Genomic DNA, 24804 nt, shown 5'->3' on the forward strand with positions numbered 1-24804 from the left:
CCCTTTCTGTGTGAAGGTCTTTTTTTATTTTTTGAAGTGAGAAGCAGGGTGGCAGAGACAGAGTCCTGCATGCGCCCGACCGGGATCCACCTGGCATGCTCTGCCCACCAGGGGGCGATGCTCTGCCCATCCTGGGCGTCGCCATGTTGCGACCAGAGCCACTCTAGTGCCTGGGGCAGAGGCCAAGGAGCCATCCCCAGCGCCCGGGCCATCTTTGCTCTAATGGAGCCTTGGCTGCGGGAGGGGAAGAGAGAGACAGAGAGGAAAGCGCGGCGGAGGGGTGGAGAAGCAAATGGGCGCTTCTCCTGTGTGCCCTGGCCGGGAATCGAACCCGGGTCCTCCGCACACTAGGCCGACGCTCTACCGCTGAGCCAACCGGCCAGGGCCCCCAGAGCTGTTCTTTAGGCACAACAAACCACGGCGATTTCTCCTGCTGTGAGCTGCGGGTGGCTGGTGAGGGTCTTGGGGAGGCATTCCCTGTCTGCAAGTCTGTTTGCCACCCACCTGCCACGTGCATGTCCATTACCCTTCGGTGCACACTCTCTCATGCTCCGTAGTGCGTCAGGGTGTGACTTAGTAAAAGGCACGCCCTCTGCACGGAAGGGGGGCGGACACAGCTCTCTAGTAGGGGCATGGCTTGGAGACCTGACAGTATTTTTGTGCAAGGATAAAGGCTTTTATTCTTTCCTCTGGGAAGAGTGTGACCAGCACTAGCCAGTGGTAATGGGGTAAGGGTTGTGGCCGTGCCCTCAGGCTCGACACTTAAAATAAAATTTGCTCATAGACCTCTTTTATGATAACTGTTTACTTATTTATTTTATTATTTATTTACTTGTATTTTTATAATAACTTCTAATTTAAGAACAGTTTTAAAACTTGGCAAAAATTTGCAAAATTGGTACGAAGAGTTCCCCTGGACCCCATACCCAGTTTCCCCTCTTATATTGACAGGGTACACTTGTCACAATTCCTGAACCAATGTCGATACATTATTATTCACTGAAGGACACAGTACATTTAAATTTCCCTAGCTTTAAAAAAAAATTTTTTTTAATTCATTTTAGAAAGGAGAGAGAGAGGGGAAGAGAGAGAGAGGAGAGAGAGAAGGGGGGAGGAGCAGGAAGCATCAACTCCCATATGTGCCTTGACCAGGCAAGCCCAGGGTTTCGAACCGGCGACCTCAGCATTTCCAGGTCTACGCTTTATCCACTGCGCCACCACAGGTCAGGCCTCCCTAGCTTTTTTTTTTTTTTTTGTATTTTTCTGAAGCTGGAAACGGGGAGAGACAGTCAGACAGACTCCCGCATGCGCCCGACCGGGATCCACCCGGCACGCCCACCAGGGGCGACGCTCTGCCCACCAGGGGGCGATGCTCTGCCCCTCCAGGGCGTCGCTCTGCCGCGACCAGAGCCACTCTAGCGCCTGAGGCAGAGGCCAAGGAGCCATCCCCAGCGCCCGGGCCATCTTTGCTCCAATGGAGCCTTGGCTGCGGGAGGGGAAGAGAGAGACAGAGAGGAAGGAGGGGGTGGGGGTGGAGAAGCAAATGGGCGCTTCTCCTATGTGCCCTGGCCAGGAATTGAACCCGGGTCCCCCGCATGCCAGGCTGACGCTCTACCGCTGAGCCAACCGGCCAGGGCCCTCCCTAGCTTTTTACATGATGTCGTTTCTAGATTGTGGGACCCCATCGTCGTCTTGGACTCCTCTAGGCTGTGATCGTTTTGAAGAGTGCTGGTCAGGGGTCTGGCTGGGTGGATTATATGAGGTAGGGGGTTAGGGGGCTGCGAGTAGAGTCTTTACCAAGGTTCCTGCAGGAAGGGTCGGCAGGGCGGGGTCCGCAGGCGAAGGATCTGCCAGTTTGAATAATCGCAGTGGCTCCGAAGCACAGAGGCTGTCCCTGGTTGTCCGGTACCTGCCCTGGGGTGATCGGAGCAGGTGGAGAGTGGCCAGGAATGTGAAGGTGCAGTAAGCGAGGAGTGGGAGGTGTGGGCTCTGAGTTGGTTGGTTTGTATTTGTAAAGCACTTCTCCCGGAGGAAGACTCATCCTGAGAGTTGAGAGGAGGGAGGAGGTGGTTGATGAGGGAGGGAGGCAGGAGCCCAAAGCGAGGTGACTCAGGCGCGTTACTGGGTCCTCGGGAACAAGGCACGTTGGAGATGCGCATGTGTGGCTGATGTTAAAGCCTCGGGTTTACGGAAGCTAGAAACATGCTTAGTACACAGAGGTCATGTGATTTAGGGGAGGTACAGAGAGGTAAAGAGACGTTTTCATCATATCACGTCAAAGGTTCATAGTAGCGATGTCAGTTATCACTGATGATGGTGACCTCGATTCCCTGGCTGATCAAGCCCTGTTTTGTGGCATCGTATCCATTTCCTGTCTGCCGTTACCATTCATCTTGTATGTTGGAAGCGTGTGGAGGTAGGCCATCAGGTGTAATTTTCCCTGGGTCTTGATCTTCCAGAAGAATGAACCTGTCTACAGAGATTTCTAGTTCTTAGGGGTGGAGCCCTCCCCGGGGTGGGTGTGTCCATAGAAAGAAGTCTTGACACCCGAGCCTTAGGCAAGCTGAGTTTCCTAAAACAGAGGAGACTCATGTCTGAACATCCGTACTGTCCTCTAAAACAGCAGTCCGTTGTATGCTTTCCAATTGCTGAATCAATATGTAAGTGAATACCTCCGGCTCTCAGGAGTTGGAGTTGATCACCACAGAAATAAGACAATATATAATATCCGCTACGCTAACTGTGAGTCAAAATATTCAACATGTTGGCCTATTTTCTGTGTATAAATAAAAAAAGAAATTACTTTGTACCCCCTAAGTGGCCTGACCGGTGCCCTTTGGAGCCAGCCCTCTGATGTTGGTGGCGAGCATGAGAAACATGCAGCGTGCTCTGCTTTTGCAAATCCTGCGCTGGGCAGGGCCAGACGTGGAGTTGGTTGGTGATTCACCTGCACCCCCTTTCTCCCCCCCCATGCTGCAGGGTCTAAGTCGCAGAGCTGCCTGTGGAACTCCCTCATCGACGGGCTCACGGGCAACGTCAGGGAGAAGCCGCGGCCAACGATTGTGCACGACCCGCGGCCGCCGGAGGAAATCCTGGCGGACGAGCTGCCTCAGCTGGACAGCCCGGAGGCCTTGGTGAAGACGTCCTTCAGGTTGGGTGGAGCGCAGCTCCGTCTGCTTCCTTCCTTGCTTGCCGAGTTATTTCAGTCCCGGTGGACACATTGTCGGCGTGGCCAGAAGACCTCCTTCCTTCCTTCCTTCCTTCCTTCCTTCCTTCCTTCCTTCCTTCCTTCCTTCCTTCCTTCCTTCCTTCCTTCCTTCCTTCCTTCCTTCCTTCCTTCCTTCCTTCCTCCCTCCCTCCCTCCCTCCCTCCCTCCCTCCCTCCCTCCCTCCCTCCCTCCCTCCCTCCCTCCCTCCCTCCTTTCCTCCCTCCTTTCCTCCCTCCCCTCCCCTCCTCCCTCCCCTCCCTCCCCTCTTCTTCCCTCCCTCCCTCCCTCCCCCCTCTCCATCCCTCCTTCCCTCTCTCCCCCTCCATCCCTCCCTCCCCCTTTCTCCCTCCCTCCCTCCCTTCTCCCCCTCCTCTCTCTTTTTTTCTTTCTCTCCACTGAGTAAAAAATTAGAATTGGCGCAGGAGATTTGGAACTCCTGCTCGCTGGACTTCGGGCTGGGTTTCCTGAATGCAGTGGGGAACCAGCTGGTAGTTAACCTTGCTGCCGGTGTCTAATTGGTATTGGCATTTAAATGTTGTGGCCAAGGCTTTGCCGAAGCTGGCACTCTGAATCGGATTAATGAGTCCTTTGCTCCAAAGGAGGGTGACGCCTGGAGATAAGTGGTCAGAGCTGAAGCATGTGGTGGGACTTAATTCAGCCCGGGGCCTTTGGAGTCTTTCGCTGGGGACGTTCCCTGTTGTCAGAGGTGGGAGAGCTGCTGCCCCTCTCCCCAAGGAAGCGAGGATCTTCCCGTGTGGTTTCCAGGGGCTGTTGACCGCGCTCTTGTTCTGCCCTTCGCCGTGGGTCCTCCTGCAGAGGCCTCTGCTATTTTCTTTCTGGCTCGTAGTCCGGCTTCACTGTGACTCTGCCCCTGACCTTCTCACCGTACCCAATAAACACCAGCCTGGCTGCGGATGAGGTGTATAGCCACGATTTCTTTTTTATTTTCCGAATGGGTCTTTTCACACTTGCTTTGAAAGACACTGTCGTCCTGATATCAGAAGTTAAGATTGAATGATTTTTTCCAGCCTGCCTTCCCCCCCTCCTTCCTCCCTGTGGCCCTAGTTTGACTTCTTTTCATCAGCTGTGCTGTCACGCTCCCCAGAAGGCGGGTAGTGCACACAGCGCTTGCTCTCCCCCCCAACCCCCCAAACAGGGCAGACAGCCCTCGGAGTCAGTGAAATACGCCAGAAGAGGGCTCTCCGGTTCGCCTCCGGGCGATGTGCACCATCGCTCAGGAAAGGCCGTTTCATTGTGTGCAGGTTCCTCGTGGAGGCTGAATTATAGATGAGTTCCGAAAAGGAGCGATGGATGGATAGGGCTTTGGGCTTCCTCATATCATGGGGCCGAGGCAGTGGCGGAACAAGAATTGCAAGGCAGATGCTTTTATTATCTCTAGGATGGGTTTGGTTACTTATGCCGTGAGGTTTTAAACAAAATAAAGCCCACTCACGTGGAGAGAAGTACAGTCTATGAGCCTGCGATTCTCGGCGAGGGGCTGTGGGGGAGGGGAGGGTGGGTGGCTTCCCGGGTCCCTGTCTTGGAGCGCCTGTGGTGGAGTCGACCCCTTCACGTACAGCCTTCTTGTAGTTACTCCTTCCTCCCCAGACCAGGCTCACCGTCTTCTTCAGTGAACAGCTAAAGCATCACTCTCTTTGCAAACGACATCTTGTCTGCTAGCCCAAGGCCATTACCATAAGCCCTCCTCTTTGCGTCCCCTCAGCGCTCTTTAATACGGAACGTGCATTGATGACCATGAACTTCATTTGCTCCGCTAGCTGTAGGACGTGTCAGTGTCTAGGTTGCAGAAATAGATTCAGTCGTAAGTGTTAAGGTCAGGACTTTCATCTGGTTCCTTGTAACACAGGGTGCATTAGGACAAGCAGCGTGTATAAATATGCCGCCCCTTGGGCAACGGAAGCTAGATCTAACAGCCGTTGGCTGTTCATTTATTAGGCTACTTACTGCGACTGTATGCTGTTCTGAAATCATTCTTTCTTCCGGAGAAGATAGTTGATTTCAAAGGCACTGTCAGAGGGTGAATATTCTCTAATGCAGTCTTCCCCTAACTGTGGAAGTCACCTCAGGGGTGAGATTTGTGGTGTGTAAATGATTACAAGCAAAGTACGAAGATGTGGGAAGAGTTTACTTCTCAAGAAATAAATTAGAGCAGGACCCAGGTTCCCTTTGTTGAAATGCCACCGTTTTCTGTATGCCTTTTGGAGGGCAAAGAAAGGAATGAGCTGTGGGCGGATTTTCAGTAACGCCGATGGGACTACCTCACTCGGGGGTTCTCCTCCCATTTCACTCACGGTGGGAAAAACCCTGAGAGTGGATGATTCCCCGTGTTAGCGACTCAGGGAAATCTAGAGAACAGTGCCTTGTAACCCTTCATTCGTAAACCTCAGAGGTGCATCAGGGATCAATGCTTTTGGTCGCTAAGACAGGTGAGGTGTTGGGTTCTTTTCTGACTCTGAGATTGAGAGCTTCTCAGCCACCACGTTGTGTGTGTGTGTGTGTGTGTGTGTGTGTGTGTGTGTGTGTTGTGTCTGTAGAACACATTTATACACACTCCCAAATACACGAAGGGATCTGACTGTGTGGACGTTAGTGTCCTTGCCCTTCTCAGATCTTGTTTGCTGAGGAGGAGCACCTCGCTCTCAGGAATTGGCTTCGTCATTCCCTGTAGCCCCCCTGTGGGGCTGTCACCCCCCGAGCCGGATGAGATGAGTGATAATGTTGGTTACTTCCTTTTTCTTTCTTCCTGTTCACGCTTGGAGGCTACTTGGAATCTGGGGCCACAGAATAGGATCATCAGCTTTTATTATCACATAAGATCTGGCCCTGACCGGCACCTCATTTGATAGAGCATTGGTCTGGCATATGGACATCCTGGGTTCAATTCCTGGTCAGGGCACACAGGAGAAGTGACCATCTGTTTCTCCTCCCCCCTTCCCTCTCCCCTCACTCTCCCTCTTCCCCTCCTGCAGCCAGTGGCTCGATTGGTTTGAGCGTCAGCTCCAGGTGCTGAGGATAGCTTGGCTAGTTGGAGCATTGGCTTCAGGCAGTAAACATAGCTTAGTACTCAAGCATCAGCCCCAGACAGGTTGCTGGGTGGATCCCAGTCAAGGCGCACGTGGGTGTCTGTCTCACTATCTCCCCTCCTCTCACCTGAAAAAAAAAAATCCAAATTGCCATGGCAATAAGCCCAATGTGCCCCAATATTAGGAAGTTCGGTCTTTTCTTGGAGCCCTTCTCTCTAACTGTTCCCAAGGACCCCAGGCTTATTCAAAGTGGTTTAAGAGTCAACCCTGATCCTGCTCTACCTTGTGCCACCAGGGAAGTGGGGCGTCATGTTGCAGGTGGACTTTACAAATGATAGGTGTTTGTTTTTTTTTTCAAAAAACTTACAAAGCTCGTATGTTTGAGTCTCTCCCAGGTTCCCCGTTACAAGAACAATGGTAGGTATTCCTATATGGCCGGGCATGTCCATGTTAGAGATGAGCAAACTGGTTCCCCGAAGTAGAGCCTACTGTTCAGAGTGAATTCAAACAGCAGTTAACAAGGACGATGGCTTGTAAATTGGTGGTCAGCAACGGCAGGAGCGAGGGGCAGCTTGTGTAGACTGTAGGTCCTACGCAATCTGTATTGGCCCCCAGAATCCCACCCCAGATGGACATGTCATCTTTAAACTCACCTAAAAAGCATACCTTCGATGCAGATGCCGCTTCAGGACAACAGCTGTTCCGACCACGTGCCGTTGGTGGCCAGCCCTGTTTGTTTGCGTCGGTTAGCTCTAATGCCAGAGGGTGTATAGCAGGAAGTGAGAGTTTGACACACAGATTTAGAAATGAGAAACCTGTGTAATCTTACTGCCCAGTGTCACCCCATTAAATTTAATTTCTAAATAAAAAAGTGAAAAGTGAGTGTTTTGGAAAACGATAGCCCCCCCCCCCCCCAAACCTTATTATAAGTTGGTAGCGGAGGTGTGTACAAACGCCATCTCAGCTCTGACATGGTCCCTGACGCTCTTCCCTCTAGTCCTCTCTGCTGGGCAGTGGTGACGAGGCAGACGCTCAGTGTCTGGGAGCAGACAGCTCAGCAGAGTTTCAGGGAAGGCTCTCCTCATTCCCGTCCTGTTTCAGATCCCAGCCAAAATCGCTGCGAAGTTACACAGTTTTGTGCTCCATTGTACTGTGGACTTCAGCCTTTCCTCTTTGTCAAAGGGACATTCTGAGCTGCCCAGGGAGGAAAATTCGACTCCTGGATGTGGTCGTACTGGTTTTTACACTCCGTTCTGTTGCTTCATCTCTTTGAACCTCTATTTTCTTTTCTTTTTTTTAGACAGAGACAGAGAGAGAGGGACAGATAGGGACAGACAGGAAGGCAGAGGGATAAGAAGCATCAATTCTTCATTGCGGCACCTTAGTTGTTCATTGATTGATTTCTCATATGTGCCTTGACTGGGGGGCTGCAGCAGACTGAGTAACCCCTTGCTCGAGCCAGTGACCTTGGGCTCAAGCTGGTGAGCCTTGCTCAAACCAGATGAGCCCGTGCTCAAGCTGGCGACCTCGGGGTTTCTCGAACCTGGGTCCTCTGCGTCCCAGTCCAATGCTCTATTCACTGTGCCACTACCTGGTCAGGCGAACCTCTGTTTTCTTACCTGTCACATCTGAGCATTGCACTAGGACAGTGGTCCTCAAACTCGTGTGCACCACAGTTACCTAGAGGGCTGTGGCCTGGTTGAACGGCTCACCTCCTGGTCGAGGTGGGGCCCTGGGATGTGCCTTTCAAACAAGCTTCCGGTGGCGGTGCTGCCGGCCCAGGGACCGCACCTGGGGATCTACTGGACTCAGTGGCATTTAATGACCCCTTGGGCTCTCACATATTTTGCTGGGTTAACTTGCGCAGGTCCCTTATCTAACTTGGCCTTGGTTTTTTCATCTGTGAGGTAGGGATAAGGGTGCCCACCTCTCAGGCTTGTTGGGAGGATTTAAAATAGATAATAGTACATGTGAAAGAGGCAAGCTCCGTGTTTGACACCCACAGTGTGCTCTCATTTCCTGGTCTGACGCAGGCCTCGCCTGCCTTTGACCGTGTGCCTGCCGAGGAAGTAAGCTCGGACTGGGGTTTGGTGGCTCCAGGTGCAGGGACCGTGGGCTCTGGAAGCCCACTAAGCCTCTGGCGTGAGAAGTCTGCTTTCGAAACCCGAGACTTTTGAAAGGCAGGAAGTGGGAACCGTACTAAGTAAAAGGCTCCGGTTTCCGGCAAGTAGACCCTCCTTCTGGAGGCCTGCCTTCCTTGTTCCGTGCCACCTGCCCCTTGGAACCTGCTGTGTGGCTCAGGTGGTTCTTAAAAGGGGTGAAAATAAGCTGCAGCTGGAACTTAAGGAAGACAGACGCATCCAATCGGCCCAGGGACAGGAGTCTCAGTATCTGCCACTAGGGGACCCAGGAGGACAGGGGAGAGCTCTCTGCTGACAGCCATCTCTCTCCCCAGCCGCCAGTGTGCACTCCTGGCTTACTGAATCTCCCCCAAGCCCTGGCGAGGTGATTGAGGTTATCCCGCTTGTACAGGTCAGGAAACTGAGGCTCCGAGAGACCAAGCAAACTACGCAAAGTCAGCCAGGCAGAGCTGGAAGTTTTAACCCACCTGGCCCCAAAGGTAGGGCCTCTCCACCGACTGTGTTGGACACCTTGGCTTTTATGCTTCTGGGTTTGTGGTTGGAGAGACAAGATAGCGTGATGGGTGCTACTGATGTGGATGCGCGATTAGGATATAGGCCGTTTCCTGCTTCTCCTCTGAGCCGGGCCCTGCTCTGTTATGCTAAATCCTCTTTCTAGTCTAAACTTGTGTTTTTTAATGCACCCACACCTTTTGGGTAGGAACCCTTTAAGGCGGCACATCTCAAACTTTATGTTTAACAAATTCCTCGGGGGATCCCATTAAACACAGATCCAGATTCATCCGGTCTGGCTTGCAGCCTGTGAATCTGCATTTCTAACAAGCTCTTACCTGATGTGATGGTCCGAGGACCGCCCTCTGAGTAGAGAGGCGTGGGCTTTGGGATACCACGGGTGTGAGTTTGCAAACAGTCCCCTAAACTATGTGATCTGAGTCATGGTTGTGAGTCTCAGTTTCCTTATTTTATAAACAGAGACGGTGAAGTGTGACAGAGGCCTTGGGGACTGTTGCTGGGATCAGATGGGCAAATGAATGTGACAGCCCCAAATTCTCTCTCTCTCCAAGACCAGGATCTACCTGGTAAACCCATCTTGGGCTGATGCTCGAGTACTGAGCTATTTTTAGTGCCTGAGGCTGATGCACTCCAATGGCACTATCCTCAGCGTCTGGGGCCATGCTTGAACCAATAGAGCCACTGGTTGTGGGAGGAGGAGAGGGAGAGATGGGGCAGAGAGGGTGGAGAAGCAGATGGTTGAGTTTCTTGTGTGCTGGGCTGAAACTCTAGCACTGAGCCACTGGCCAGGGATTCTCCCAGTTTTCAAAACCATGTTTAAGAGTGATTGATCCTCCATGTCTTAATACCCCCCCCTTCTGTGACTGGGTTGTACAGTGAGCCCCAGGCTGCAAATATCAGCCCTGTGGATGCTTTATGAGCAAGGTTGGCTACTGGCCTGACCTTCTTGGACAGCAGTGGGCACTTTGAAGCCATCTGGGGCATCGTCCATTTCCGCTACCTCCCTTGAACTGTGTGACTCCAGCCAGGTTTTGATAATGTTGCATTTGGAAGAAGAGCAGCACGCTCACTCCCTAGAGAGTCACAGGGGGGCTGGGAGGGGGGACTTGATGAGCTTCTCTTTTCGCGTCAAATGGACTTATTTGGGCTTTGGCAAGAGCGTCCCTGGTTCTATACATAGCTTCCCAAGAATATGCTGCAGAGAGCAGAGCTGCGAGGAGCCAACACCCTCGGCTACGGATGAGATTAAGGCCTTGTCAGATCCCATTTAATGGATTGTGTTTTCTGTGCAGAATTAAATCATGGAACCCATCCTCATTTTGGCTTTTGGCAGTCATTTTCCCACCAGGGGCCTGCTGCCAAGAAGCTGGTTTCTGACTTGATTACTTTCAGGAAATGTGCAATCTGGCCGAGGAGATGGCGTGGCTTGGGGCGGTGTCCCCTGTAGCTTTGGACCCCACCCTGGGATGAGTCATAGGTTAAAATTCCCAATTAGCTCATGGGAAGTCTGGTCACAGGTCTTCCTCTGTCACTGGATGTTGGTCCCCCATTGGGAGCTTTGGGACACCTATTTCTCTGACTTAGGGCTGCCTCCTGGAGTTGGCATTTTCTTCCTCTGTCTTGTCTTTGCTAATCCACATCCGTGGGGTCTTCCCTAAGTTTGCGAGGGGGAAAATGAAAGAATGAATTTTGAAGGTTTTTTTTTTTTTTTAAAAGCTCAGAGGTGTTTCTGTTACAATGTTGGTTTCCCATAAGGGAAATATTTAGGCTTCTCTTTGTAAGTAAATTTTCACGGGCAGCTGTTGGGAATTGACAAAGCATGTATTGGGAAGACGCCATTCCTCTTGCATTCTTCCTGGTCCTTTCAGAGTATTCTGGAAAAGAGGGGGTTTGTTTCTGTGATGGCCGGTGAGCGCATCTTTCACATCTTCAACCACAGGCAGTGAGCGTGTCTGACCCATCAGCCCAGCTTCTGTGCAGGGAAGTCTGTCCCTGGGATGGCCGATGCAGTGTTTCCCAAGGGTGTGCTCAGCCAATGACTGAGAGTGTCAGGGATGCTGAGGCTAGCCCAGGAGTGGGGCTCATCTACCGCACCCTCCACCGCTCAGTGTACACCCTGCAGAGTAACTGCCAGCAGCACATTTAACGAAGGTTAAGTGATCATCCCCCCGGGGAGGAGCGGGAGCTTCAGGACTGTCAGGCAGGGGGAGGTGGGTCTGGAGCCTCCCTCTGATCCCCGGCCAGTGTCAGGTGTGCACCCACACCCTCAGGCTTCCTGATTAGCCACAGGAACTTCTGCCCTAGGCCACGCAGAGACCTGACCTGTGCAGGGGATCCCTGAAGTTTTTTCTCTAAACGAAGGAAAACCTCCTCACTCGTACCTGCTTTGCAGGGCTTTGGATCCCATTGAGGTCTGTTGTGATTCTCAGATGGTCCTGGATCAGGAGATGCAGCCTTTAAGCCTTTGGCTACTTGGTCAACCTCATTGGCCAACTCCTCAGTCACCATCCCAGATAATTTCTGAGGTCCGGCTTCAGGAGCTTGTGGGACCGTCTGAGGCCCATCCAAACCACACGGAACCTAAGAGACAACTTGAGAAAGCTACAACCCAGCCTCCTTCTGCCTGACTTTACTGGCCACTGAGTTTACTTGGACGTGGACCCTCCTGTTTGTGGGCGGATGTCCCCAGCACAGGAAAGCGGGCCCTGCGGCTTCCCTCCTGTCCTGCCTTACAGCCCCCCTCTCCCAGTACCAGGCCTCGGCTAAGATACTGGTGGGTGGGGGAGAGAGACACACGGGCTTAGTGATGTGGAACCCTACGCTGGGAGAGAGCTCGGAAGGCCCGTATGTTATCCCTTATAAACTTTTGGTGATAAATGACTTTACCGATTTTTTCTTTTTTGGAGTAAAATTAAGGTACCCTAAATAAAAATGCAGCAAACGCCTTTAAACTGTGCCCTGTGGGTATTCCTTGATTGTTGATTGGGCCCTGTCCTCAGCAGCCGATCCCTGGTTTGTTACTCACCTCATGGTAACATGACCCTGTGTTTTCACTCTGGAGACAGTTTTGTTCCCACTTACGGCATCAGGGCAGCGGTTCCGCCTTGGCTGGCAGGAAAGGAGCGGCTTCCTTTTTATTAGAATCTTTTAAGTACGGATCTCCCTTCCTATGCAAGTGCACATTCTGCAGTCACATCCTGTGCCTGGTGCTGGAGCCACGCGGGAGGAACTGGACCAGCTCGTGCCCCGGCCCCTGGACCTCACGGAGGTCCATGAGTATGAACGGCACGCGCGTCACGGTGAAGCTGGCCCCGGGGATCCCGGAGTGCGGCCAGGTCGGGGGCGGGCAGGCAGGACGCATGCGGAGGGATCTGCTGGGTCTGTGTCTGAGGCCGGGGAAAGGAGGCGAAACCGGAAACGTCAAGTGGGGACCAAACGCGGTCGGAGCTTGTTCACCACGGGAAGATGGTTTAGTTTTCCTTCCACAGGGTGAAGACCTCTTTGGAACTCTTGGGTATCTTTGGGGAAGCAGAAAGATGACTGCCTATTTTTCCATTAAGTTACAGAATTAAGAATAGTATTTTTACGGCTCGGGCCCCAACACACGGAGCATCAAAGTAAAGGTTTCCTGGACTGCGGCAGAGATGGCACAATGGAGCCGGAGAACAGCACGGGCTCTCAACACCCACGGTGCCCGGGGAAGTACCCAGGCAACTTGCGGGGAAAAACTTGTGAAAAAATATGTTTTTCTGCCTGGATTGGAACAGAGGCACCCCCCCCCCCTCTTTTTTTTTTGCTTCCAAACGCAGTTGTAGTTAAGGTTATTGAATAGACAGCCCTCATTTATTGATTAGCATTACATGCAGCCAGAAGTAAATTTGCTAGGATGGATTACCTCTGGATCCTGGGGGTCGGCGTAGTCGGGGAAGGATTGTTATTTGAGTGGGAGCCGCAGACATGCCTGTCCTTGTTTGAAAGAGGTCATGGTTTTGGCTCAGGTGAATGGGACTCCAGGACTTGGCGCAGGCACATTGCAACCTGCCCCAGAGCCTGGCTCCTGCACTCTGCAAAGCCAGAAACCGGGGATGGGGCTGGGGGTTAAGGGGCGTCAATAAAGAGCAGGCTCGGGGTATGGATCCGAACCTTTGATTTGTTCATTATTTTCATTCCCTGAAAACGGTCCAGAGCTGGAATCAGAAAAGGGCATTTGAAGGGAGGGTGAATTATTTATTTATTTTAAAATGTTTATTATTGATGTTAGGGAGAGGGAGAGAGAAACATCGATTCGTTGTTCCAATTATGCATTCTTTGGTTGATTCCTGTATGTGTCCTGACATGAGATCAACCCCCAACTGTGGGGTATCAGGATGATGCTCTAACCCAGGGGTTGGGAACCTATGGCTCACGAGCCAGATGTGGCTCTTTTGATGGCTGCATCTGGCTCGCAGACAAATCTTTAATAAAAAAAAATAACATTAAAAATATCAATATAAAACATTCTCATGTATTACAATCCATTCATTTCCTACCACTCATGTTCATGGTTGCGGGTGGCTGGAGCCAATCACAGCTGTCCTCCGGGACAACACCAAATTTTTATCGGATAATGCGTAACGTACACGGGTGGTTGTAGGGCTCTTATGGAATTACATTTTAAAATATGTGGCATTCATGGCTCTCTCAGCCAGAAAGATTCCCGACCCCTGCTCTAACCAACCGAGCTACCCGGCCAGGGTCTAAAGTATATTTATAAATTATGTGTTTCTTCAATGCTTGGCTGATTATTCTATTCTTCATTATGTCTGGCTGGGAGAGAGGGAGGGAAAGAGAGAGAGAGGGAGAGAGAGAAAGAGAGATCCACTTAAGAGAAAGTAGACTCAATAAATTCTAAAATTATTTTCCTTTCTAACATCCTGGTCAATGCCAGTGGTCTCCTGGTTGCAGACCTTGCATCTGACGACACTCAGTGGTCTCTGTTCTCTTCGGATTTATTATCCACCTTCTGTGCCAGTGGTTGTTAATTCAGGCGGCACACTGTGCTCAGGAGCATTTAAACCAGTGTCCCCTGGGCGCTGCCCAGGCAGCTGCCGGTTTTAACAGCTCCTTTGGTTCTGCCGAGTCCAGCAGTCCTGGGGGCACCATGGGCGTCCCTCTGGTCTCCCCTTCCTTCCCTCCACCTCCCACACTCACATTCCCTTGGCGTCTGCCACTGCCTCGGGGTGCCACATTTCTAATGACCATGGCGCCTTTCCTGGCAGAATTACCCAATACAGACTTCACTCTCTTCCTGTATTTATCTGGACCGGGTGTCTCGAGTTTTGCAGTGATCACAGAATGAGCTCTCCCAGCCAGCAAGATGCCATATGTCCACGCCATTTAAGATAGCTGAGGTGTCACCAACTGTCCCTTATGTTGTCTTCCTCCAAAAGCCAATTCAACAGAATGTAAGCGAATTGCATGTTTTCTTTGGGGAGTGTGAGCCGTGGAAGTTTTCAGACGCCTGCAAGGCACTGGGTATTTTTACTGTCTCTGGGACTGACATGTTTCTACCACCTTCTGGATAAACTGACTGTAACTAACCGGTCCTCTTCTCTTCCTCTTGTTCAAAATGGAATTCTTGTCATAAAGATGATACACTTACCTTGTAGAACATTGGATAAATGATCCAATTAAAAAGTCCCGAATATAATCCGTACTATCATTTTGACATCCTTCCTGAAGTTTTTCTCTCTATGCTTTGTTTTTATAGTTATAATTGTGGCATGGATACAGTTTTGCATCCTACTTATTTTTTAATTGAACATTTTATCTTAAGCATTGTTTTATGTTGCGACATGTGTGTGTGTGTGTGTGTGTGTGTGTGTGTGTGTGACATTTAGGTTGTATCAGCTTTTTACTCTTTAAAGGAATGCTATAATAAAAATCCTCGGGCACCTAGATATTGCCATATCTTAAGCTGCATCCTGCAGGTAGATAACTAGAAGCGGAAACCCTGGTTCAAAGGGCATCTTTTCTCTTGATAAACTACATTGCAAGAAGGGCCCTGAATAGTCCCTTTCAAAGGGGCTTCTTGCAGCAGTTCCACTTCGCATCGAACCCCTTAGGTTGAGTGTAATGGTGCTTTTTTCTCATAGCTTTGAATTGGCTGCTGTTATTACTTTTTCAAGGTAGCCTGCCCCTTCATTAAAGTCAAGTAGCGCCTGTGCTGCTGGTTTCCCTGTCCTTTACTGATATATATTCTACTCCTGGGAGTAATCGAGACGCTTTTTATTCTGCTCCTGGTAGGTGTCAGTATCATGCTTCTTTTTCTTTTGATGTTAGGAAAATCTTTACTTCTTCCAAGGGGAGGAATTTACATATTTTGAATTAGAATACACACAATTGAACATGAAGTTTTTCCTGGGGTATCATGGTTCTTTTCCTTATTAGTATTAGCACAGCAAGGTTCAGAAAAGTTAAAGTGACTTGCCTAAGGGCACGCAGGGGAGAAACAGCAAAGCCAAGAGTAAATTTGCATCCTTTCGGATCTAAAGCCTTCGTGCTTTCCACTTCCCTGAAACGGGAACACAGAGAAAGGAGTCATAAATTGTTCCTGGGGTGGGGAGGTGGGGGGCAAAGGGGAGGAGAAAACAGGTGCCCAGGAAAGACTTCATGAAGGTTCTTGCCCTCAAGGAACTTAGAGTTTAGTGGAAGAAATAGAAAAGTAAATCAACTAGTACTAGATGGTATAGTAGCATTTGTTTTACTTATTAAATATTAACTACTTTATATAATATTAAAATATAACTGAAATATAATTCTAGTATAGGGATAAACAGAGAAGAACATTTTTACAAACATTTTTATTAAGATATAATTGATATAGAAAAGACTGCACATACTCAAATACAAATGTCAAACTTATCCATATGAATGTACACCTGTGAAACCATTACTATAATCAAGGTAGTGCACATACCCATCACTTGAAATTCCCTAGGTTAGTTTGCATTTTCTAGATATTTATATAAACATAATCATATGGTATGTATCCTTTAAAAAAATCTGGCATATTTCATTTAGTATAGCTATTTTAAGAGTCATCTATGTTGTCCCATGTGTCAATAGATTATTCCTTTTAATTGTTGAATAGTATTCTATCATGTGGCTATCCCATGGTTTGTCCATTCAGCTGTTGATGGACAATGGCATTTGCCAATTTCTGTAGTGTAAATATTCCCACTATGGCCGATTGCAAGTTACCAACATGGAGTCACAGAATACAAGAGACTGGGAAAAGATATGAGAGACAATTTTCTTCATATATGCTAAGAAATTTGTTCTGGGCAATAAATACAGGTTGGGCCAAAAGTAGGCTTATAGGTGAAAGAGAGTTTATTCTTGCATTATTATTTATTAATTATTGTATTATTTCCCATATGAACAACTGTAAACCTACTTTTGCCCCATCCTGTACATATGGGGCGGAGGGGATTGGAGCATCTCATGGGAACATTTGGTAAGTGGGACACCTACCAAAAGTAAGATATCTCATTAAAAATTTTAATGTTAATTCTATGTTAAAATATTGAATTGGATGTGTTCAGTTGAATGAAGTGTATTAGTTCACCTTTTTTCTTTTCCTTTCTTAAACGCGTCTGCTGGACAATGAGACACGCGGCTTGCCCGCTGTTTCTGTCGGTAGCGCTGATAGGAGTGAAGAGGCGCGTGATTGACAGCATGAGGTCTAGTCCGTGTGCGCGGAGGAGCAAAACGCTCTAGGAATTCAGGACTGGGGATTCAGCAACGCTTCTCAGAATGATGTCATATGATTGAGCCTTAAAGGCAAGATAGGTGGCTACTTTTATGATTAGGTTTTGCGAGGGGAGAGAAAGTTCCAGTGATAGAAAGTAGCTTTTGCAAAAGCACAGTGGTCAGAAACTCTGAGGCCTGTTATTAGAAAGCATAGTGGCTTAAATTATAAAAAAAAAAAAATGCCATTGACTGGATTTCTGACCTTATCTGAAGTCTCAGGAACTCAAAGTCTTCTGCTACCCGAGCTCTGCCCAGGTATCCTGTAGTATCCCCCCAACCCCCCAGAGGGCGATAGAGAGCCCGTGTGGGAATTGCGTCTGTCACACTGCCTGGAGGTGGGGGCCGGGGGAAGATTTTAACATCCGGAAAGACAAATCGAACACAAGGGAAAGTTGTTCTGCCCAGACGCCAGCAGCATCCCCATGGAGAACCTCCTGATACAAGGAACCGAATTGCCCTGGGAGCTTTTCCTGCTTCCCCCACACTACCCTCATCTTCTTCCTCCCCATTTGTTTCTCCTTGGGAAAAGGCCAGTCGATGAAACTCGGAAAGCTAGATGACAAACCACTTCTCAGACTGGGGACAGTTTGTATTTGTTTTTTGTTTGTTTGTTTGTTTGTTTTTTACTGCAAACAGAGAGTACCAAAACGCAGTGGAGAGCTCCTGGTCCCAGGGGTCAGAAATCGGCGGTTTCAGCCCACCTCTCTCACCCGTCTGTAGCTCTGCTTTCTGGCGAGTTGCTCATCGTCATAGTTTGTGAAGTGAGATCAATGATACCTGCTTCAGAATTATTGTGAAAATAATAAAATGGAGATAAAGGAAGGTATGAAGAGGTCAAGTACTGTAAAACGTAAGGCCTTATTTTGAACAGTAACTACTACTCATAATTTTGCAGTAATTAACCATTACAACTATAGATATTATTATCAATGCCCACATGAGCATTAATAATCACATAAAAAACACCAAGAATGATTATTATAAATTATTATTTTATTAGAGTTTAAAGAACAAATAATAAGCAGTTATGAAGAAAAAACACTCCTTTGAACCCGAGAGTGGGACCGTGGCTGCGGCTGGAACCCCCCTGTCCGGCTCCTGTCACTTACTTTTTCCAGGGTGTGACTGGTAGGTAGCTGGTAGGCAATTGGGAGAGTTAATGGGATGAGGGTGGTGGTGGTTTGGAAGTTGTCAGCTAAAGCCGAAGCATCACTCTGTTGTTGTCCAGTCAATAAGTACTTACACCCCGCGCACTCTCTCTGTAATTATTTCCTCCTTTTCCATTCTCTCCAGCTATGAGTTTGGCTCACGTCCTTGGCACCTCTCACCTCTCCACTGTAATAGCCTCCCAGCGGGCCTCTCTGCCCTCAGAACCCCCTCGTCCAATCCATTCTACATCTGAAACCTTGAGTGTCTCCCGTTGCCTGTATACAACCTCTGTGTGCTCAGCCCAGGCAATGGGAGACTTTGTTGAATCAAAGCAATTTGTTACCGCTGGTAATTAGAGAGCAGGAGCCTGTGAATAATTTATTCTCTTTTTGTTTTACTCTTTAGAAACCAATTAGAGCAAGATTCAGTGTATCACTGCCAGTCTAGCGTGGGAGAGGAGGGGTGGAATTAGAGCTAATGCGTGGCGAGATCGTGAACAATGCCCGGATGTGCCCGCAGACCGTGTCGTTCATCGTGTGTCTTGTGGGAGAAAATAGCTGAGAACCAGTAGCCTGAAGAATGAAATCCCCGTGCCTTTGCACATCCTAAGCAGGGTCCGTGATACGGTCCTTACTTTGTTTCGATCCTTTCCTCCTTCCGCCTCAGCCCTCCTGCCATCTGCACCCCCTGTGCGCTTCCCCCAGCCACACCAGTTGTAGTGACATTTGATGGCTTGGGTGGGCTGTCCCCACCTCATGTTTCCCATGTTGAGCCCTGCACTCATGCCTGGCGGTACAAGAAGTACAAGATTCTTTCAACGGTCGGGATTGGTTGGAGATGGGCAGGTACCTCTAGCTGGGCTGATAAGAACCAACCTGTGGATTTGCAGGAGTTATTGGAGAGTGGTGCCCAGCTGGTAGTCTGTGTGTCCAGGCCTGTCAGCAGCCATGTCCCCACCATGGAGAAGAGCCTAGGTGACTGTGAACTCAGGAAGAGGGGTGCTAGAGACAGGGGGATACAGAGTCATGGCGGCACTGTGGGAGCCCCTGAATACACCTGAAGCCTGTTTGTTTTTTTTTGTTTGTTTGTTTTTGTATTTTTCTGAAGCTGGAAACAGGGAGAGACAGTCAGACAGACTCCCGCATGCGCCCAACCGGGATCCACCCAGCACGCCCACCAGGGGCGACACTCTGCCCACCAGGGGGCGATGCTCTGCCCCTCCGGGGCAGTTGCTCTGTTGCGACCAGAGCCACTCCAGCACCTGGGGCAGAGGCCAAGGAGCCATCCCCAGCGCCCGGGCCATCTTTGCTCCAATGGAGCCTCGCTGCGGGAGGGGAAGATAGAGACAGAGAGGAAGGAGAGGGGGAGGGGTGGAGAAGCAGATGGGCACTTCTCCTGTGTGCCCTGGCCGGGAATCGAACCCAGGACTTCTGCACGCCAGGCCGACACTCTACCACTGAGCCAACCGGCCAGGGCCCTGAAGCCTGGTTTTATGAGCCAGTGTGTTGTCTGTCAGTCTGTCTTTCTTGTTTAAGTCAGTTTGAGTTCAGTTTCTGTCACCTCAAACTAAGTGTCCTGACCAGTATACTGGACTCCTTACCGTTCTAAACCTTGGCCGTGATGTGTTTTTTTTGCTCATGGCCTTGAATGCCCCTCCCACTTCTCAGCCCAGCAGTGGTCTGTGTGTCTGTCCAGGCCCAGGTTTATCCCCACCGCCTCTCCGTTTGACCTGGGCAGAACGAGTCTGGTCTCCGTGACCCTGTAGCCCAGAGACACCCACGTCGGTGCACCTTGTCGCACAGTTAGCTGCATCTGCACCGCCAGTTCTGACTCCTTCCTCAGGAGAAGACTTAACTTCATACACTTTCTTATTTCAGTTTATATCCCTGACAGTTTGCACAGCTGCTGTGAAGAGGCAACAAGTATTTGTTGACCTGCATGTAGAAGGGAAAGAGAAATAACGAGAGGGAGAAATGAAGGAAGGGTAGGGAAGAAGCATTACACTTTGTCCTGTAAATTGCGAGTCTCGGACTTGGCCTGTGGGTACAGGAAGATGGGAACAACTTGTTGGATAAGACGTTAAACCTTTCTAATCGCTTTTCCTGGGAACTGTTTGTTCTTCGCAGCTGCAGATACACGCAGCCCCAGTCGGGAGGGACGGAGCACTGCACGTGGGAGTGGCAGGGGGAGGGGCTGAAGCAATGCTAAGTGACAGGAAGTCATGGCCAGTGACATTGTGTCCCGCGCAGCTGAAAGACTCCTACCAGCTGGTGGGATGTCAGCCCCGGCACTGTCTCTCCCTGCTCGCCATTCTTTCGTGGGCTGTCCCCACTCGGCTACTGCAGGAGTCCTACCTACCACAGGGCTCCGAGCCTGCCTTCCTGCACACACGCTTCACACTGTGAGCTGGGTCAGAATGAGGCTGGAGCTCTGCTCCTGTCACACCCTTGCTTACAAACCGTAAGCACCTGAGTTATTGCTTTAAAACATCCCTTAGGACTTGCTATGGTATGGCCCGGACTTTCCTCTGCGGCCTCATTTCCCTGTATTCCCTTCCCTCCCTGCAGTGTTTCAGCTAAAATGAACCACACGCCAGTAGTCCCCACGCTTGACTGTGCTCTGCTGGTGACTGCGTCGGTAGTCCTGCCGGGTAGATCTCTCCACCGGGAATACTCAGGCCCCAACTCTGCCAGACCGAAAGCTTCATCCTTCGAGGCCACGGACTAATGCCACCTCCTCTGCCTTCCACACTGGGAACTGCCCTAGAATGGTTTGGTCGTTAGTTATTTGTGTATAATATCCTGTATTAGGATAGGCTAGCTGCTGTAACATACAAGCCTCAAATCTCAATGGCTCACCACAGTCAAACTTCATTTCTTTCTTGGCCACCATCCTCGGCAACTCGAACCTCTCTTCCGTCTGGGCACCTTCTGTGACGTGGCTTTACTGTCTGAGGCCTTCGCTTCTGGTCGCCTGTCTGTGAGCAGGAGAGAGGGAGACTGAGGGTTGTGGATGGTGTGAGATGTTGTAGAGGCTGGGGAAGGGGGCACGTCATTTCCACTGACACACCGCTGGCCAGAACTGGGTCGCACGGCACCGATCCGAAAGCAAGGCTGGCTGGGACATGCAGCTTTCTTGGGGGCCCTGGAAGAGGGAAAGGGATTGGTGAGCCCGGGCCGGTCACCTCTACCTCCGTGCTGCAGAAGTCAGTGTTTCTGCACGCTTTGGCATTTCTGAACAAAATACCCAAATGTGTCAGGCTGCAGTGACATCGCCACTCCCAAGGACCTGGGCGTGGACAGCCCTGCTCACTGTCTTTTGCTACTTTAGTCTTGTTTCCTTGCTCCTGAGCAGGGACCAAACCCTGAGTGCATTCACCATTATACCTTCCTCTCCCCGCTTCTGCCCCCTTCTCCCTTCCTCCCCTTCTCCCCTCCTCCTCTCCTCTCCTCCTCCCCCTCCTCCTGTCTCCTCTACACCTTTCCTCCTCCTCGTGGGAATGTTTCCTATTCTTTTAGCCTACTGTAATCCCCCCCCCCCCCGCCCCCCAGCCCAGTCACACAGGCTTGCGGGTGGATGTGTGTGTGTGTTTTGGGGAAGGTGGAAAAGAGGGCAGTCATTCCTCTTCTTAAATACACTGTTCATTTGGGAACGATTTTGGATTTACAGAGAAGTGGCACAGCTGATGCAGACAGTCTCTGTGCCCCATTCACCCGGTTTCCGTGCCTGGTGACATCTTACTTCTCTGTGGCACTTGCATCAAAGCAAAGAAAGTTCGTGCACTTGACCTTGGTACATTGCTGTTCACTGAACTCCAAACTTGATTTGAGTTTTGCCAAGTTCGCCAACCCCGCCCGCCTCCTGCTCCAGGCCCCCCTCCGGGACACCGCACCGCATGCGGTCTTCTGTCTCATTCCGTCTCCAGTGGGCTGTAACCGTATCTCAGCCTTTCATTGTTTCGAATGACCTTGACCGTTTTGAGGAGTACTGGTCAGACATTGTGGAGAATGTCTCTCAGTTTGGGTTTATTAGATATTTTCCTTTTATTTTTTTTTAATTAAAATATTTTTTTTAGTCTTTTTGATGTTTTTCGTAGGATTAGTAAGAAGTTATGGGTTTTTGGGAAGGAAGACTGCATTATATCAGGGACTGCGTGACTTCCCCGTGGTATCGCTCGTTATGATTGACTTGATCTCTTGTGCAAGGCGGGGTCCGGTTCGCCAGATTTCTCCAAATTACTGTTTTCTCCTTTCCGTACTCTTAGTCGTTGGAGACCAGGTGCTAAATCCAGCCCACACTCAAGGCGGACGGGATTAAGCTCCGCTTCCTGGGTGGGAGAGTATCTACTTAATATTATTTAAAGCTCCGGATTCCTTATGCATCCCCACTTTTAAATGCTTTCAAAGTCTCTAAACAGATCTGAGCCTCAACCACGGACATAAATCAAGGCCTCACAAGCCATCTCCCTGACAACTAAATGAAAAGCCTTGAAGATGTTTTTTCCACTGGTCGGGAAAAGAGTCCATCTGGAGGCATCAAAACAAAGAGAGCAAATGCACCTATTAGCATATAATCGCTCTGGGAGGTAGCACACCGCGGGCTGGGCTAATAACCGCAGACCCGGACTGCTGCTCGCTGCTGCTGCTGCTGCTGCTGTTGCTGCTGCTGCCGCTGCTGCTGGTGCTGCTGCTTCGTCCAGGGTTCAGGAACGCATATCCCCACTCGGGTGGAGTCGAGAGGCTCCTAGGCTTTTCCCGTGACTCCCAGTGTTTGTGGCAGGCCAGGCCGCTGCCGTGCTCGGTGGGTTGGGAGGGGAAGAGGGCAGGAGGGTGCATTTCGCAGCTGCAGTAGCCGCACAGCCCCCTGCCTAGCCAGCTAAGAGCATCAGGCGTGGCAGAGAGGAGACTGCAGGAAGTCTGATGAGAGGTGGGGTTTACGCCTTCAGAGCCGGCTTTCTCGCCCAAAGAAAAAGGGCGAAGGATATGCTTTGGAGAAAAAAGTGGAAATGAGTCACAGCTCTAATTTAATTGTTTTTCATTTATAACCTAGGTGTGTGAGGTCACCTAGGCAGGCCACCTTACTCTCTACGTGAGGATCCACAGAGGGCGGGAAGAGTGAAGTGGCCACGGCCACGCTAGACTTCCTGCTAACCCTGTGTGCCCCCTGGGACGTGGTGCTGAGAGGCAGGAGCTGGGGGACTTTGGCGTCAGGCTCACCTGACTTTCTATCTTGACGCAGCCACTGATGAGTCAGGTGACCTTGGCAACTTCATCTCTCATGGGTCTCAGACTTCACAGCTGCCGGATAGAATTGATGACACTTTCTGCAGATAGTTGTTAGAAGACTAAGATATTAGTGCCTGTTAAGTACCTACCTGGTAGTTAATAGAGGACTGTTGCATCAGAATGCTTTTGGTGGAAGCAAGAGAATCCAACCCAAAGTGGCCAAAAAATAAAAAAATCCAAGGAATATATGTTATTTCACATAAATGGAAAAGCAGTAGGATTACTCTGGGAGTGGTTGGTTCGGAGCTCACCAGTGTCATCAGAAGCCTAGTTCTTCCCATCTTTCTGCTCTGTCATCCTCAGCAGGGTGGCCAGTCCGCAGGGTGGCTCTCCTCACAGTCAGAAAATGGCTGCGGGAGTCCCAGGCATCAGGTTTATAGACAACAAGCTCCAGAGGCAAACGAGGTCTTAAGAGTGAGGAGACCATGTTCTAACGCGACCTCACTCTACCCTTCCTTCGCCAGTTGACGCCGCTCCATGTCTCACTGACCACAATTATTACATCAGAGACTCGTGTCTGAATCATGGGCTGCCCTGTTTGGTTTAGACCAATCAGGGGCTGCTCCTGGGCTGCTGCTATCAATGGTTTAGACCAATCAGGATCCATTCCTGAGGCAAAGGCTGGTCCAGTTTCCCTGATGCCATGGCCACTCTGTTACCTGAAAAAAAAAAGTCTGGGTTCAGTTAGAAAGAAGGAGCATCTGAATATACCAAACTTTCGCAGCTGCGTGGTATAAGGGTGCTGAGATAATTCATGACATGAGGCTGGTCACTGATTAAAACGTAGATATCTCTTCCTCTCCTTTAAATTGGTCATTTGGCTCATTCTTTAATATAGTAGAATCTCAGAGTTTGAAGGAATCCTTCCAAAGCAAGTCTAAAGGATGACTATTTTTTCTCTTCTTGAATTCCCACCAGTACACAGGAGTCTGTCCCTGAAGCGTGACTGAATGACTTTCCGCAGAGCAACCCTGGGGTTGTAGGTGAGGTGATTGTTTACACCAAAATTAACTGAAATTAAATAAAATGACAAATTCAGTTTCTCAGTTGCACCAGAAATATTTTCAGTGTTCACTGGGCCACAGGTAGCTATGGGGTAACAAATCATATGACACTTGTGTCATCGCAGAGAGTTCTGCTGGGCATTACTGCTATTGATTATTATTTTTTTTTCTTTTTACAGAGACAGAGAGAGAGTCAGAGAGAGGGATAGATAGGGGCAGATAGACAGGAATGGAGAGAGATGAGAAGCATCATTAGTTTTTCATTGCGACACCTTAGTTGTTCATTGATTGCTTTCTCATATGTGCCTTGACCGTGGGCCTTCAGCAGACCGAGTAACCCCTTGCTCAAGCCAGCGACCTTGGGTCCAAGCTGGTGAGCTTTGCTCAAACTAGATGAGCCCACACTCAAGCTGGCGACCTTGGGGTCTCGAACCTGGGTCCTCCGCATCCCAGTCTGACTATCCACTGCGCCGCCACCTGGTCAGGCTGCTATTGATTATCTCCCAGACCTTTCCATGTTTGAAATTCTGAAGGAGCAAGAGACTGTCTTGAGAAAGTAATTTCTATGTATGGATTTAATAATTTGATTGGTTGAAAAAATAACAAATAAAAAGGATTTATGAGTCAACATGTAGAAATTCTTTCCAGAAGTTATTTGTCAGTTCA

The 24804-nt window shown here is 49.8% G+C and overlaps 1 protein-coding gene across 11 annotated transcripts in view; it reads left to right on the forward strand.

Moving 5' to 3' along the window:
* PDE1C (phosphodiesterase 1C) overlaps nt 1-24804 on the forward strand; it is a 436629-nt gene that overhangs the window by 156155 nt on the left and 255670 nt on the right. For all 11 annotated transcript variants that reach the window (XM_066354394.1, XM_066354395.1, XM_066354396.1 and 8 more), the window contains one exon: nt 2980-3151. In XM_066354394.1, the coding sequence (XP_066210491.1) occupies nt 2980-3151 (172 nt within the window). The remainder of the gene's footprint in view (nt 1-2979; nt 3152-24804) is intronic.

The sequence above is a fragment of the Saccopteryx leptura genome, chromosome 12, assembly GCF_036850995.1.
Source record: "Saccopteryx leptura isolate mSacLep1 chromosome 12, mSacLep1_pri_phased_curated, whole genome shotgun sequence".
NCBI lineage: Eukaryota > Metazoa > Chordata > Mammalia > Chiroptera > Emballonuridae > Saccopteryx > Saccopteryx leptura.